Genomic DNA, 13,058 nt, shown 5'->3' on the forward strand with positions numbered 1-13,058 from the left:
ATTACTAACTGAAATAAGCCAATCTGAAAAAGCTGCATTGAATGAACCGTATGATTCCCTAAGATGTAATGGAAAAACCTGAATGAACTTTTTGGCCAACCCAATACATGCCATTCTGGAAGAGGCAAAACTATGGAAACGCTAAAAATTATCAGTGGTTGCCAGAGGTTACTGGGAAGGGAAGCTGAAGAGGTAGAACAGGATACTAAGGGCAGTAACATTATCCTGTATTGTACTGTAACGGTAAATATATCATTATACATTTGTCCAAACCCATAGAATGTAAACCACCAAGAGTGAATCTTAATGTAAACTATGGACTTTGGAGGATAATGATGTGTCAAGATAGAGTCCCTGATTATAACAAATGTATTTGGTGGGGGTGGGGCACTCTCAGAGTATTGCTAATCAAAGAAACTGGGATGGGGATGGTGTGCAGGCAGGGAGTATATGGGAACTCTGTACTTTCCGCTCAGTTTTACTGGGAACCTAAGTGAAATCTAATAAAACGACAACTCAGTGTTCAAGCATTTTATTAAATCATTTGAGGAATCTCCACATTGTTGCACATACCAGATTGTATACAATTTTAAGGGCATATCACTTGTTCACAAACATACAGCTGAGCAGTAAACTGGCTAATACACTATTTTTAGTAAACTAAAATTTCAACAACATTCCAGAGGATACACAATAAAGGTCATGCAAGTTCTAGAATAGTGAATCATGACAAAGCTCCCTCATTTTATCCTTTTATCTTCAAAATACATGTGACATCTAAAACCGAAAAAATCTGACCAGCTGGTTGGCATTAGTCAGATATCCATTTCTTCCAGGAATATTAAGCCCCTTACCACATAATGACTTGTTTGATTGCAAATAACTTAATCCTAACTACAGAAAAATTTTCTGAAGAAATTTACTGCTGTAAAATGTATACCCGTTATTCATAATATGCCTTGAAGTCACTGAACTTTCATTAAAATGACAAAGCATGATACTCAAACCAGGAATCCCAACTCTGACCTTTTCACTTACACTAAGTATCAGTTCAAGATAAAACACTGGAAGACTGAAACAGACTGAATAGTCAAATCAGTGAGGCTATATTAATCTAGATCTATTTTAATTTACATAAATGACACTAAATTTAAGAATCTTAAGATTACCCTATGAATTTTTTTTTAGGTGACAGTATTGAACTGCCTTAGAACAAACAGCTGATTATCAGGTTTATAATAAAAATGAGTGAGTAGAAAAAAAAGTCCTAACTGATGTGGTCTCAAACTTACTTGTTCATGTCTACGTTTAACTTATAACCACCAAATACTGATGGTTGGGGAGACATGATCAAAGACCTTTTAGCAAACTTTACCTCCCTCAACCCTGCAGTTGCCCCTCCCCCCCAAACTCTGGTACAAGTTTCTACTGCTATAAGCTAAAAGGTTAATTCTGGATTCAAACTTGTGTGAACTACGTTTATAGGAGATAACATGCAAATAAGGGGATAAAGTTAAATTCACCTGGAAACAGCAAACATTATAAATGTATGCTACTATCCTGCCTAACAGAAGGCCTGGAGAGACCACAAATATAACAAAACACATTAGGTTTAAAAACAAAGAACCTTGAAGGAAGTAGTTTTATTTTACAGTGGTTGAAGTTAGCCACCAAATGCTAATGACCACAAAATGTTTCTGCAACTAAAACTAAAAGATAGAGAATTATAGGGAGCTGGGAATACATGTTAGATACTAACGATCTTCAAGCTTTGAAGATGTCATTGCATGAAGAAAATTATGGGAAACACTGTTCCCGATAATTACGTACACCCTTAGTGTAACATATGGAGATCACTGTCTCCGATACAGACACTGTGGTAGGCAAAAACTACCATGTTCTTTATACATTATGGAAGACACTGCTCCCGATAATGTGAGTTAGGTTTGTGAAAAGGTACTGGAAATTTTGCAAAATTCAAATTGAAGTTACATCTTAGAGAAATTGAACTGTAAAATTTTGCATGTATGAATACAACCACAGCTTTTAAGTGACATTAATTTATAACTTGGTCACAATTCACTGCATTTAGTAGAACTGCCAGTTTTATCTGGTTAGCTAAATAGAAGTTTAACTTGATTAGCAACCACTAATTAAATTTAATTCTCAAGACTGAGTTTTATAATTTTATTTGGCTTGCGGTTATTTTTTAACACCCTTAAGTGTTGACCACAAGTGCAAAACTTCCAGTATCTGTTGGGTTTTATTAGCAGATGCTGCTTTTATTAAAAAAAAAAAAACAAAACGACAGTATAACTGTCATAATTATGGAAGGCACTGCTTCCGATAATTATCTTCTATTAAAAAAAAACCCACCATTTATAGTGAACTCTGTCACTGATAAATAAACAATAAATATCTCAGTGCCAAAATGACAGGAAGCTTTTCCAAAAAATTAACACTTTGGCCAAAATTTGGCATTGTGTTCTCTAAAGTCTGATAAATTGAGTTTGAAATTAAACACCTAAAACCTGGTTCTCTTTCAAAATACCTTGGAATAAGTGAAAACAAAAAACTAACAAAGATTTATGGGACAAGGGATAGAGGAAAATAAAATATACTAGGTCTTTGGCTTTCTGGTCTCCTCTTTTCATAGATAATCTTGAGGTTGCCACATTAAGGCCTTACTCCTGTGACAAACAGTTGAACCTCGTTTTATGCAGCTGAAGGCCCTCTATTTCAGACCTCATTGGCAAGAAAACATGTCCCATCTCTTCTGAAAGTGAACTGTTCCACTTTCAGAGGTGGAAACCAGCTAAATCCTTACAGAAGGCAGAGACCCCACGTGGAGAGTAAAGCCTTACAGCCTGGTGTCTGTCTAGCATCAAATGAAGATGGAAGATCACTCTGAGCTACCTTCCTCCTCCAACTCAAAAGATAACCAGCTCACGTCCTTAGGATTTAGACCAACAGTTCACATAACTGGTTCTGACTTTTTCAGAACTATGACAGGAAAGAGGCAGTTACCATTACAAAGCACTAAAAAGTCTAGAGATAATCACAGAAAATATTCTACTGTGAACATTTTAAAAAATTATTCAATTTAACTAGAAATGCAAGTACCTACCCTGTATTAAAAGCTGCTGCCTAAAGACCAACATCTAATAGTACCAAGACTGGGTAGATTTTTAATATTAGTTTTTTAGCCCTACTGAAAATTTAGCATAACCAATATAAGTCTAGAAACCACACTACCCTGATGTTCTCGTATTAAGTTTTGGGTGTCACATTTAAAATTCGTTGTCAATGTCCCAGATGTCTCCAGAGAGGGCATTTGCAGCTCCCTGAATAGTCCAAGTTGCCAGAGCCAACTGGTTTTCCAACAGTGTTTGATTAAAAGCACCATTAAGTTTCTTACGCAGCTTCAAGTGCTCCAGTAAAGCTGACAGAGTGTGAGAGCCAGAGCCCCAGAAGATGTGTCGGAAAGGAAACTCTCTTGGAGACACATAGGGTGAGAGGAGGTGATATTCCACCTACGGAAACAAAACATAGACCTTACACAATGCTACAGCGTTTGCCGTGAGAAAACGACCTGATATAGTAAAACCACCATCATTCTCACTTGCATGTTTAAATTTCCCTGAATTTTAAGAATGTTGAGAACCAAGCTACTAATCTTCTAATGTCAATTCCTTTGTAAACTCTAACTGCACTGGGTTGTTTTTTGTTCCTTTTTTGGTTGGAGCCTCCATACGGAAGTTTCCACTACAATAAAACAGCTAAGGGCTGAATTAAACAGAAATACAGAGAAAATGACAGATGAAAATCATTACTGATCCTTTCTTTAAAATGATTTTAGAGCCTAAAAAAACTAATACTAGGTCAAATGTCTTCTGTATTTTCAGTTTAGATAGTTTATATAGCTTTAGTTTATAGTTTATATAGCTTTAGATCTTTTTTAAAATTTGTGCTGAATTCTAAAGTGGGAAAGGATTCCAGGCGCCTAGAATTATAAAATTTACTTTTTAGAAACACAAGATTTACCAATTAGAAATGAACAAACTGGAATTCCTCTTTTTCTAAGGATTACGTACTTTCATGATACGGTCATTGATCTCCCTCATCACAGATCTGTCTGTTTTCTCAGCATTCTTATAATCCGTAGTTAGTCTAGATGTAGCACGGAAGAAGTCTCCACGAGCAGAATACAGCCACTGCATATTCAGACCCATATCCTGAAACAGAAAGACATGAAAGTCACTATTAGACGTTATATTTCTAAGGGTGTTATTCTACATACCTTTCTAAATTTAGGTGTAGTAACTGAAATGATTCTGATAAAAGGGGGCAAGACTCAAAAACAAGCTCAAGTCAGCAAAAGCTAGATATAAACATATTGTATACAAGGTTCCAGGCTCTATAGGCTAAGTAACGTACTCATATTTAAGCTCAGCAAATAGTACTATTATCCATTCTTACCTCCCAGTTTCTGATCAGTTACAATTAGTTTCAAGTTTCAAGAAAGCCAATCCTTATAATTAAGATTCGGTTATCAGTGATTTACTTTATTTAAGGGATCTGTTGAATTGCCTTCTGGTACTACAAAAGCCACTCATTAATATTAATTTGGTTTTATCAAAACTTTGAATATTCGACAAAAAGGATCAACACTAAATAAACCCACTGGCTACGTTCCTCTCTCCACCCATGTGATCTCTGAAAAGTATTTGTGGCCCAAACTTAAAAGTTCATAGTTGAGATCTTCATATGGTTTACATCCAGCCTCTTTATGGGGTGCTAGGAATACGTGAATGAGAGAATTGTTTCAGATGAATGAGGTAACACTGTTGTAGACTCTTAAACACCTGCTGTGGTCTGTCCTATGTACTGCAGTCTCTGAGCTTCCTCTCAAGTGAATTGTGGATTCTACGCAAAATTATACTTCAGTGCACTTTAAAACATACTTTGGCTACCTGTCCTGTTCCCCAGGAATAGCTAAAGAGTATTCTTCAGACTGTTTGATACTTTGCCAGTAGGAACCTGATTTAATTAGTGCTTACCCTTATGTCTGCTCTGAATAGGTTCATTTCCTTCACAAAACGAAGTATTTCGTCATTATACATCTCATAGTTCAGGTCCAGCTCGACACCATGGGTAAGTTTCATCACAAGCTGACCAGCCACTTCTGCTGCTGCACGTGCCACTCTGTTCAGCTGAGGAACTTCTCCGTTCAATGTCTCATAGGTGTCCATGGGAGTGTCTAAATAAGGGTAATCTGTGTCCTGGGAAACAAAGGTGGGTTATAAGACGAGGAGCTTCACATTCTAGTTTCCCCCATCAAGGTAACAGTAACTATAATTCTTCCTTTGCTTCTAATATATTCCTTCTCCAACTTTATCTCCTATCCACTACTTTCAGAAGATACAGCTTTTGCTTGTTCCTCTGAACCTAACCTACTCCTGGAATGATTTTACTTTCTCCTAAGCTGTACTGAATCCCTGTTTATCACATCACAGACCCTGAATGGATCTGTAGCCGGAACAGGTTGTATCCTTGTTCTTGTCTCCCTGAGAAGTCTGGCATGAGAGAAGAGGAGAGCATGCCTGAAATGTACTTTCAATATAAAGTGTTACCTTTAGCCAAAAATTTACCTTCTTTCCCATCATGCATTCATGCTGCCTTTCATCCATTCATGCTACCTTTCTGACGAGACACTCACAAGAACTCTCTACTTTCACTGGACAACTTTGGTAACTATTTCTTCAACTCTACCACTGTCCTTGGTGACAATCTCATTGGCAGTCCTTTGGTTTGACCTCAGTCCTTAACTTTCAGACTGTACATGCTTATCTGTATGTGTCACATATACATCTGTATAGGTATGTATGTTATTTGTATAGGTATTACCTATACCTCTGAACAGCTTAAAAAAAAAAAAAGACTTCTGGAGGTCAACAGAGATCATCCATAAATTTCCTCAACCCTGGGACCTGACACTCAGTTCCTCCTAGGGTACTAAATAGACATCATGACCTAATATTTCAATACCATTCATACAACTGATCTAGCAGAAAGTTAGGGGAAATCCAGCTATGTTAATCTCTAAATCCACACCTTTCATCACTTCCTCACTTTTTCTGTCCTAATCCCAGGCTAAAACACCCAGTGGGAAGAAGTCTAGTAAGGACCTGGCCTCTATTGGGTCAACGATTTGATGCCAAAGTTAGCAGTTTCTACCCTGAACCTCTGTTAAGAACTCTGGTATCTCTTCACACCTTGAAAGAGCCTGCTACAGAGCTAGTTTTTCAACTCCAACACAGAGGCCTTCATTTTCAGTCTGCCTGGATTTCAGTGTCTTCTAATTGGCTCTTGTACCAAGCCAATCTTGGTTTTCCAACAACTTGGTCAGTTCAAAGTTCTGTCCCTTAAAAAGCTCGACTTTTTTTTTTTTCGTGCTTTTATCTATAATCCCTGCCTAAGAGACTAACTAACATCTCGGGACAAACATCTACAATCATATTTCAACAGGCATCAAGAACAGCATTATCCAGTAGAACTTTGTTTGAAGGAAATATTCTATACTTGCACTCTCCAATAGACAGCCTTGTTATTAAAAGTCATTCTATATAACTGAAGAAGTTTTAGCAAATAAACTCAAATGCTAACTAAGCTGAGATTAAAATTCTATGTTAAGACTGACAATAAGGAAGATTACAGTAACTGCACATGTATAATTTCTCAATACATACTAAGCATTCTAGGAAACTTGGTCTCAAAACTGACCAAAGAAGATCTAAGATATAGTGCTGTACCATTCTTCAGACTTACCTCACAAAAACAGAAAGAGACTGCTGGGATTCCAGAATACGCAAGGAAAGGGAAAGCAGCATTATCCAAAGAAAGTTTCTTCCTACAAGAAGAGCCAAAAAGTATCTTTAGAAAGTTTTCTAAAGAATAGACTATGCTACATGCACCCCTATCCTACCCTCAAGTAAATTCTTAAACTGAATCTTTCCAGGTACAGGTAAACTCAATGCTAGGTTATGTTTAAACCTCGAATGCCCTGGAGAAGGAAATGGCAACCCACTCCAGTATTCTTGCCTGGAGAATCCCATGGATGGGGGGAGTGCAAAGTCAGACATGACAGAGCGACTTCACTTTCACAGACAGCTTATAGCCATGCCATTTGGAAGCCTCTGAGTTGGTTCTTCTTGCTATGCTTGTGTTTACCACACAGCCTGAGATTAGGTTAGGTCTTCTATAGGAAAAGACTAAGGATCTGGAATACTTCATCTTTGGGGATACTTACTTTTTCATTATAAACTAATAAAAGGGCATCCTGGTTTAAAAAAAAGAAAAACCTTGAATGGACATAGTAGGTGCTATTTATTGAGTGACCCTGCTTTCCTGTTAGCTATTCATTCACCTTTCTCAACTTACACTTTGCTGATCCAGTTGCTGTCCCGATACAGAGACAGCCCAGTAAGTGGATGTTTCACCTGTAAAATAAATTATGATTAAAATGAACCTTTCTGGATTTATTCATTCTGACTAGTCACTAACATTTTTCTCTATAAACATTTATTTAAAACATTAAATTTTTCATTATATCATCTTGAAAAAAATTTCTTTAAACAGTTAAAACAATCCATAATTTCTGAAGTTATTCCTTCTAGGCTTGTGCTGTTAGTTCTTTTAGTTATGAGAAAAAAAGTTTTCCTTTTTAACGTTTTAAAGGGGGCTTCACCCAGTTTTAACAGTGCTTATTAGCCTTTATGTTCTGCCTACTATCTTCTTCCTAGTTTCTTCCTTCCAACACATTTTATACTACTGCCAGCCTAATCTGCAGACACATTACTGCCCTGCTGGGAGACCCTATAGTAACTCCCCAGTTTCCCATGGAATCAAGGTCAAGTTCCCTGACCCTTTTTCGTCTCCAGCTTTAATCACTCCAATATGTTTTTTCCCTGCTCATTCAAAACTATAGTCATTCATATGTCTGTTTTTATTCAATGAGTATTTCATCTGGCTTTCTTATTTAAGTCTCAGGTATGGTCTAAGTTCATTTAATCCATTCTGAAGGAGACGAGCCCTGGGATTTCTTTGGAAGGAATGATGCTAAAGCTGAAACTCCAGTACTTTGGCCACCTCATGCGAAGAGTTGACTCATTGGAAAAGACTCTGATGCTGGGAGGGATTGGGGGCAGGAGGAGAAGGGGACGGCAGAGAATGAGATGGCTGGATGGCATCACTGACTCGATGGACATGAGTCTGAGTGAACTCCGGGAGTTGGTGATGGACAGGGAGGCCTGGTGTGCTGCGATTCATGGGGTCGCAAAGAGTAGGACACGACTGAGCAACTGAACTGAACTGAACCCATCCTTAACATTCTGACTCTAGACAACTCTCACAGACACCTACAGTTCAATATAAATGTTTGTCATCCTAATATTTTGTCTAACTTTCATTACACTTTCATGATCAAGGATATACTCACATCTTTCATGATTTTCTCAATAAGTGAATACAACAGCGGACTGGCAGAAACTTTGAAATTGGTAGAACCTGCAAAGAGATTAACAGTCAAGCAGTTTGCACACTACTACTTCTACAGCTAAAACTACTTGGCAAACAGGAGGACAATAACCTAGATTGACGGCATATACAACAACTATCCCTCTTTATGAATTAGACAAAAAGGTGGTTGAGGAGTCAAGCTCTGGAGTGACTGCTAAACACCAAATTTCATTCAACTGAAGCTCTTAGTCCTTGAGTTTGCATATTTAATGTTAAGGATTTGTATTTTTGTAACTTTTTGGCTCACCCATGTTAGGGCGGTCATCTATTAGCTACAGCAAGCTTGTTATATTCAATACATTTTGTTGCAAAGGTAAAACAGCAATAATGACTAATAAAATTTAGTTTAATTGTAACTCCTTCCTTTTTCTTCCCCAAATAGACATTTCATTACTTTCCACTTCATCCACTGGCTACATCTGTATTTTTAGTAACACCAGACTCTTTCAGAAGTTTGATTATCTTATATTTCTATCCATGAAGCCACAATCTAGCAAGTTGTGAATTAGTCTCCAGAAGTACCATTCTATTGGTATGGTTTATTTCCTCCTGGTCCAAAGTAGGTAACTAGTGGTTCTCAAACTGTAGTGCATCATAATCACCCAGAGCACTTGTTTGAACAGTTTGCTGGGTGGCACGGTCCAGATTCTGGTTCAAAAGGTCTAGGGTAGGGCTTGAAATTTTGCATTTCTCACGATCCCAAGTGATCCTGCTGCTGCTGATCTGGGACCACGTAAAGAACCACTGCTCTAGGCAAGGCATTTCACACCCATATAACTTAATGTATTATTTAAGAGAAAGCTATGTCAATCTTTTGATCTGGCTATGTCCAGTGTAGACTGTAAAAAAATAACAAGTACTGCTTTAGAAAGCTTTCTTCAATATTATAAGTAGTTTATAAATTTATCATTAAAAGATACTAAAGAAAAGACACTTACCAACAACAGCTTTATCCAGATTAATATAAGTGAAAGCCTTTAAATGCAATGAGGAAAGGTATCCCTGGAAAAGGAAAAATACGAATGTACTAGTATGTATTGATCCAGTTATCACCGACAGAGCTATTATTAGGGATTTCTGTTTAAGTTTGGATTTTATTGAAACTAAATATACAAAGGTAAAAAATGATACAACAAATCTAAAAGAGTATGGTTTTTGGAAGATAAGCAATTACAAGTGGGAGGCCCATTCTGGGCATGGATGAGATATAGATAATACCTCTAGCCATTCGGTGGCACCAACAGCTCCAAAGTCTCCACCACTCCAGCTGGCAAAGACAATGCTTCTGCTGGGTTTAAACTGACCTAAGAGACAACAAAAAGTTAGTTCTATCTTGGGAAAGGTTACAAGTTGGTAACTGACTTAAGATGCATCAGGAATTTCAGGTTACAGACTACAGATTCAAAACTATTTCTTTTCCTTTTGAGGCCCCAAGTGAAAAGAACCAAAAGAAGAAATAGAAATAAATGTTAAAAGTAATAGGAGATCATTTGCAAATAAGACCTTAAGTATACAGTAGGGACCAGCTTACTAGACCTCACTCCTACATTCCATTCTTTGAGTCCCATAACTTCCAGACCAAGAGCTATTTGAAATCACAACCAAAGTATCTTCTTTGAAAACGATTTGCCTAGAAGTAACTTAAAATACCAGATTACTTTAAAAACAAATATTTGAGATAGAATTAAAACTCACAAATTAAGTTTAGGAAAGAGTGAGTTTTCAGAGAAATTAATGATAGCTCCTTTGGGGCTTTTATGGGCCACTACCCTCCACTCCACTCCTCCCCCTCCCCCGGGTACATCTTTTTCTGCATTAACTTACTTTTGTATATGAGTTAAGCACTGCAACTTGCCCTAGGACCCAAAGATTCAAGACTGTGATGGGGGTTTGCATGTGTGGGTGGGTCGATATAAAAGAGTGGCGAGTACCAAATGACAAAGGCTTGAAAGTGAGCCTTTCTTACATATACATATACTATATAATATACTTACAAATCAAATACAGAATATTTTATTTATTTATAAAGTTATATATTATCATTCTATAATCAAACTATAAAACAGTGCAGAGGTATGACACTGCTTGCTTTCAAACAGATTCCTTAGGGACCATGTTAGATTTGCGGTATCATTCTGGATATGTCAAAGAGAATTTAGGGCCCAATACAATGCTTTTCAGTGTCTCAGGGAAGCTCATGATTCCCAGTGCGATGAAGACACTGCACAGAAAACTGTTTCAAAGTCAAAGGCAGATACAACAAAAGACAACCTACTTTGTACTTATGAATTCAGGGTCTAGGGATTCCCTGTTGGCTCAGTGGTAAAGAATCCGCCTGCCAATGCAGAAGATTCAGGTTCAATCTCTGGTCTAGGAAGCTCCCACATGCCGCAGAGCAGCTAAGCTCGTGTGCTACAACTATTGAGCCTGCGATCTAGTGCCCAGGAGCTGCAACTACTGAGCTCATTTGCTGTGGCTACTGAAGCCCCAAGTCCTAGGGCCTATGCTTTGCAACAAGAGAAGCCACGGCAATAAGAAGTCTACACACTTCAACAAAGAGTAGCCCCCAGTTGTCTCAAATAGAGAAAGCCTGTGCAGCAATGAAGACCCAGCACAGCCAAAAATAAATAAAGAAAATAAACTTTAAGGAATGTTTATGTAACAAAGGCTTACTTTTAAGCCTTTCTCCCATGGTACTTGCCACTCTTATATCCAGCCACCCACACATACAAACCCCCATCACATTCTTGAATCTTTGGATCCTAGGGCCCAGCACAAGTGAACCATAACAAAGTGAGCAAAGCACATTATGACATTTAGAAGCACAGTACATAGATGCTCAAGTTCTCAAAATTTGTACTCTACCTTTTAAGACCATATCGGAAAGTATCCGGGCAAGTGTCAATAGCAGACTTGTTCCTACACTGGACTTTGCAGCTCCAGGACCCCAGGCATCCCTCTGGGCCCCTACTATAATATAGCGATCTTAATTTAAAAAAAAAAAAAAAAGATAAATTATTCAAACAGCTTTTAAACTGTTTTCTAATAGTGAAGTCTAGAATAAGCACATTAGTAGAAGGGTAAAAAATGTAGTATATGTAGTAAGGGTAAGAGATCCTTACTTCAGATCTGACTTAGGACTCCAGGGATTAAACATTCATATGATAATACTAATCTCTTTTTTCTGCATTACTAATTAAGGTTACTCACTGCCTACTTATTTGTGCTCGCTAACTGTCTAGTAAGCACTGAAGTCCAAGGGCTTTCCTTACCAAATGATATATGACTATTTGATGGCAAACAGATAGAGTGGCAAACTATAGCCTGTGGGCCCATTCATTAATATTGTCCATGGCTGAGTTCATGCTGCAGTGGCAGAGTTGAAGAGTTGCAATGGAGACTGTTTGGCCTACAACATGTCTATCATTTGCTCCCTTAAGAAGAAATTTGCTTACCTCTGGTCTATTTAATAACTTAAAAAGAGATTTCCTAGGCACAATGGTCAGTTCAAGAAGTTCACTTTCTAGGCTGTTATTACCTCCTACTAAAGCTGGCACTTGAACTTTAGTTCACTTTAGGACAGATATGGTTTAGCATTTCAAGAAACTAAGCCCAGTCAGCCCTCCTGCCCTCGCTCCCTCTAGCCACATCTTTAGTGAGGAAAACCAAACAAAAAGTCCCCAAGGATCTTTACCTAGTTCTTCAAAGCCCTTAATAACTCCAAAGACGTTAAAAATTCTTATCTCCTTCAGCACATTGTTCACACTAAGTTTCACATTTTTATCCTGTGATGATACCAGCTTACATGAAGAGTCTGTTCCCCAAGTTCGAGGACAATCTCCTTGCATATTTCTAGAAACAGAAAGTAGAGATCAGAGTTCTGAGTTACTGTTATCTTCCTCTAGGTTTACAAAACCAGTGACTTTCGAGGTTAAGAGGACAAATAGAACACACAAAATTACTCACTAGTGACCAAACACTTGTGTTTACTCTCATCTGTACGCAGTCATTTGAAAATTATGAGTTGCTTCCTAGTTTAATGAATTTTTAAAAAATTGCCTATCCCACCTGATATATGTGTTTCTGCCAGAGAATAGCTATAATTTACATTTTAAATAGACTCCAAGATGGATTAAAAATGAAGTCTTTATCTATAAAGGTGCATTAATACATTCTCATGTTTCCTAACTCTCCACTAACAAGGCAAGTGAAAGTGAAAAGTGAAAGTAAGAGCCGCTCAGTTGTGTCCAACTCCGAGACCCCACGGACTATACATATACAGTCCATGGAACTCTCCAGGACAGAATACTGGAGTGGGTAGCCTTTCCCTTTCCAGAGGATCTTCCCAACCCAGGGATCAAACCCAGGTCTCCCACATTGCAGGCGGATCCTTTACCAGCTAAGTCACAAGGAAAGCCCAACAAGGCAAGTATACATTCTTATTTCAGTTATGAAAGAATACTCTCATGCTCTTATAGTTA

The 13,058-nt window shown here is 37.8% G+C and overlaps 1 protein-coding gene across 7 annotated transcripts in view; it reads right to left on the reverse strand.

Annotated features, from left to right (window-relative positions):
- Positions 1–516: 516 nt before the first annotated feature.
- TFRC (transferrin receptor) overlaps positions 517–13,058 on the reverse strand; it is a 146,369-nt gene continuing 133,827 nt past the window's right edge. For all 7 annotated transcript variants that reach the window (XM_042232713.2, XM_042232722.1, XM_027956961.2 and 4 more), the window contains 10 exons: positions 12,272–12,429; positions 11,443–11,562; positions 9,796–9,881; positions 9,516–9,579; positions 8,498–8,565; positions 7,441–7,499; positions 6,829–6,910; positions 5,061–5,282; positions 4,095–4,235; positions 517–3,533 (listed from right to left, as the gene is read on the reverse strand). In XM_042232713.2, the coding sequence (XP_042088647.2) occupies positions 3,291–3,533; positions 4,095–4,235; positions 5,061–5,282; positions 6,829–6,910; positions 7,441–7,499; positions 8,498–8,565; positions 9,516–9,579; positions 9,796–9,881; positions 11,443–11,562; positions 12,272–12,429 (1,243 nt within the window). In that variant the 3' untranslated portion in view covers positions 517–3,290. The remainder of the gene's footprint in view (positions 3,534–4,094; positions 4,236–5,060; positions 5,283–6,828; positions 6,911–7,440; positions 7,500–8,497; positions 8,566–9,515; positions 9,580–9,795; positions 9,882–11,442; positions 11,563–12,271; positions 12,430–13,058) is intronic.

This window comes from Ovis aries, chromosome 1, assembly GCF_016772045.2.
Source record: "Ovis aries strain OAR_USU_Benz2616 breed Rambouillet chromosome 1, ARS-UI_Ramb_v3.0, whole genome shotgun sequence".
Taxonomy (NCBI): Eukaryota; Metazoa; Chordata; class Mammalia; order Artiodactyla; family Bovidae; genus Ovis; species Ovis aries.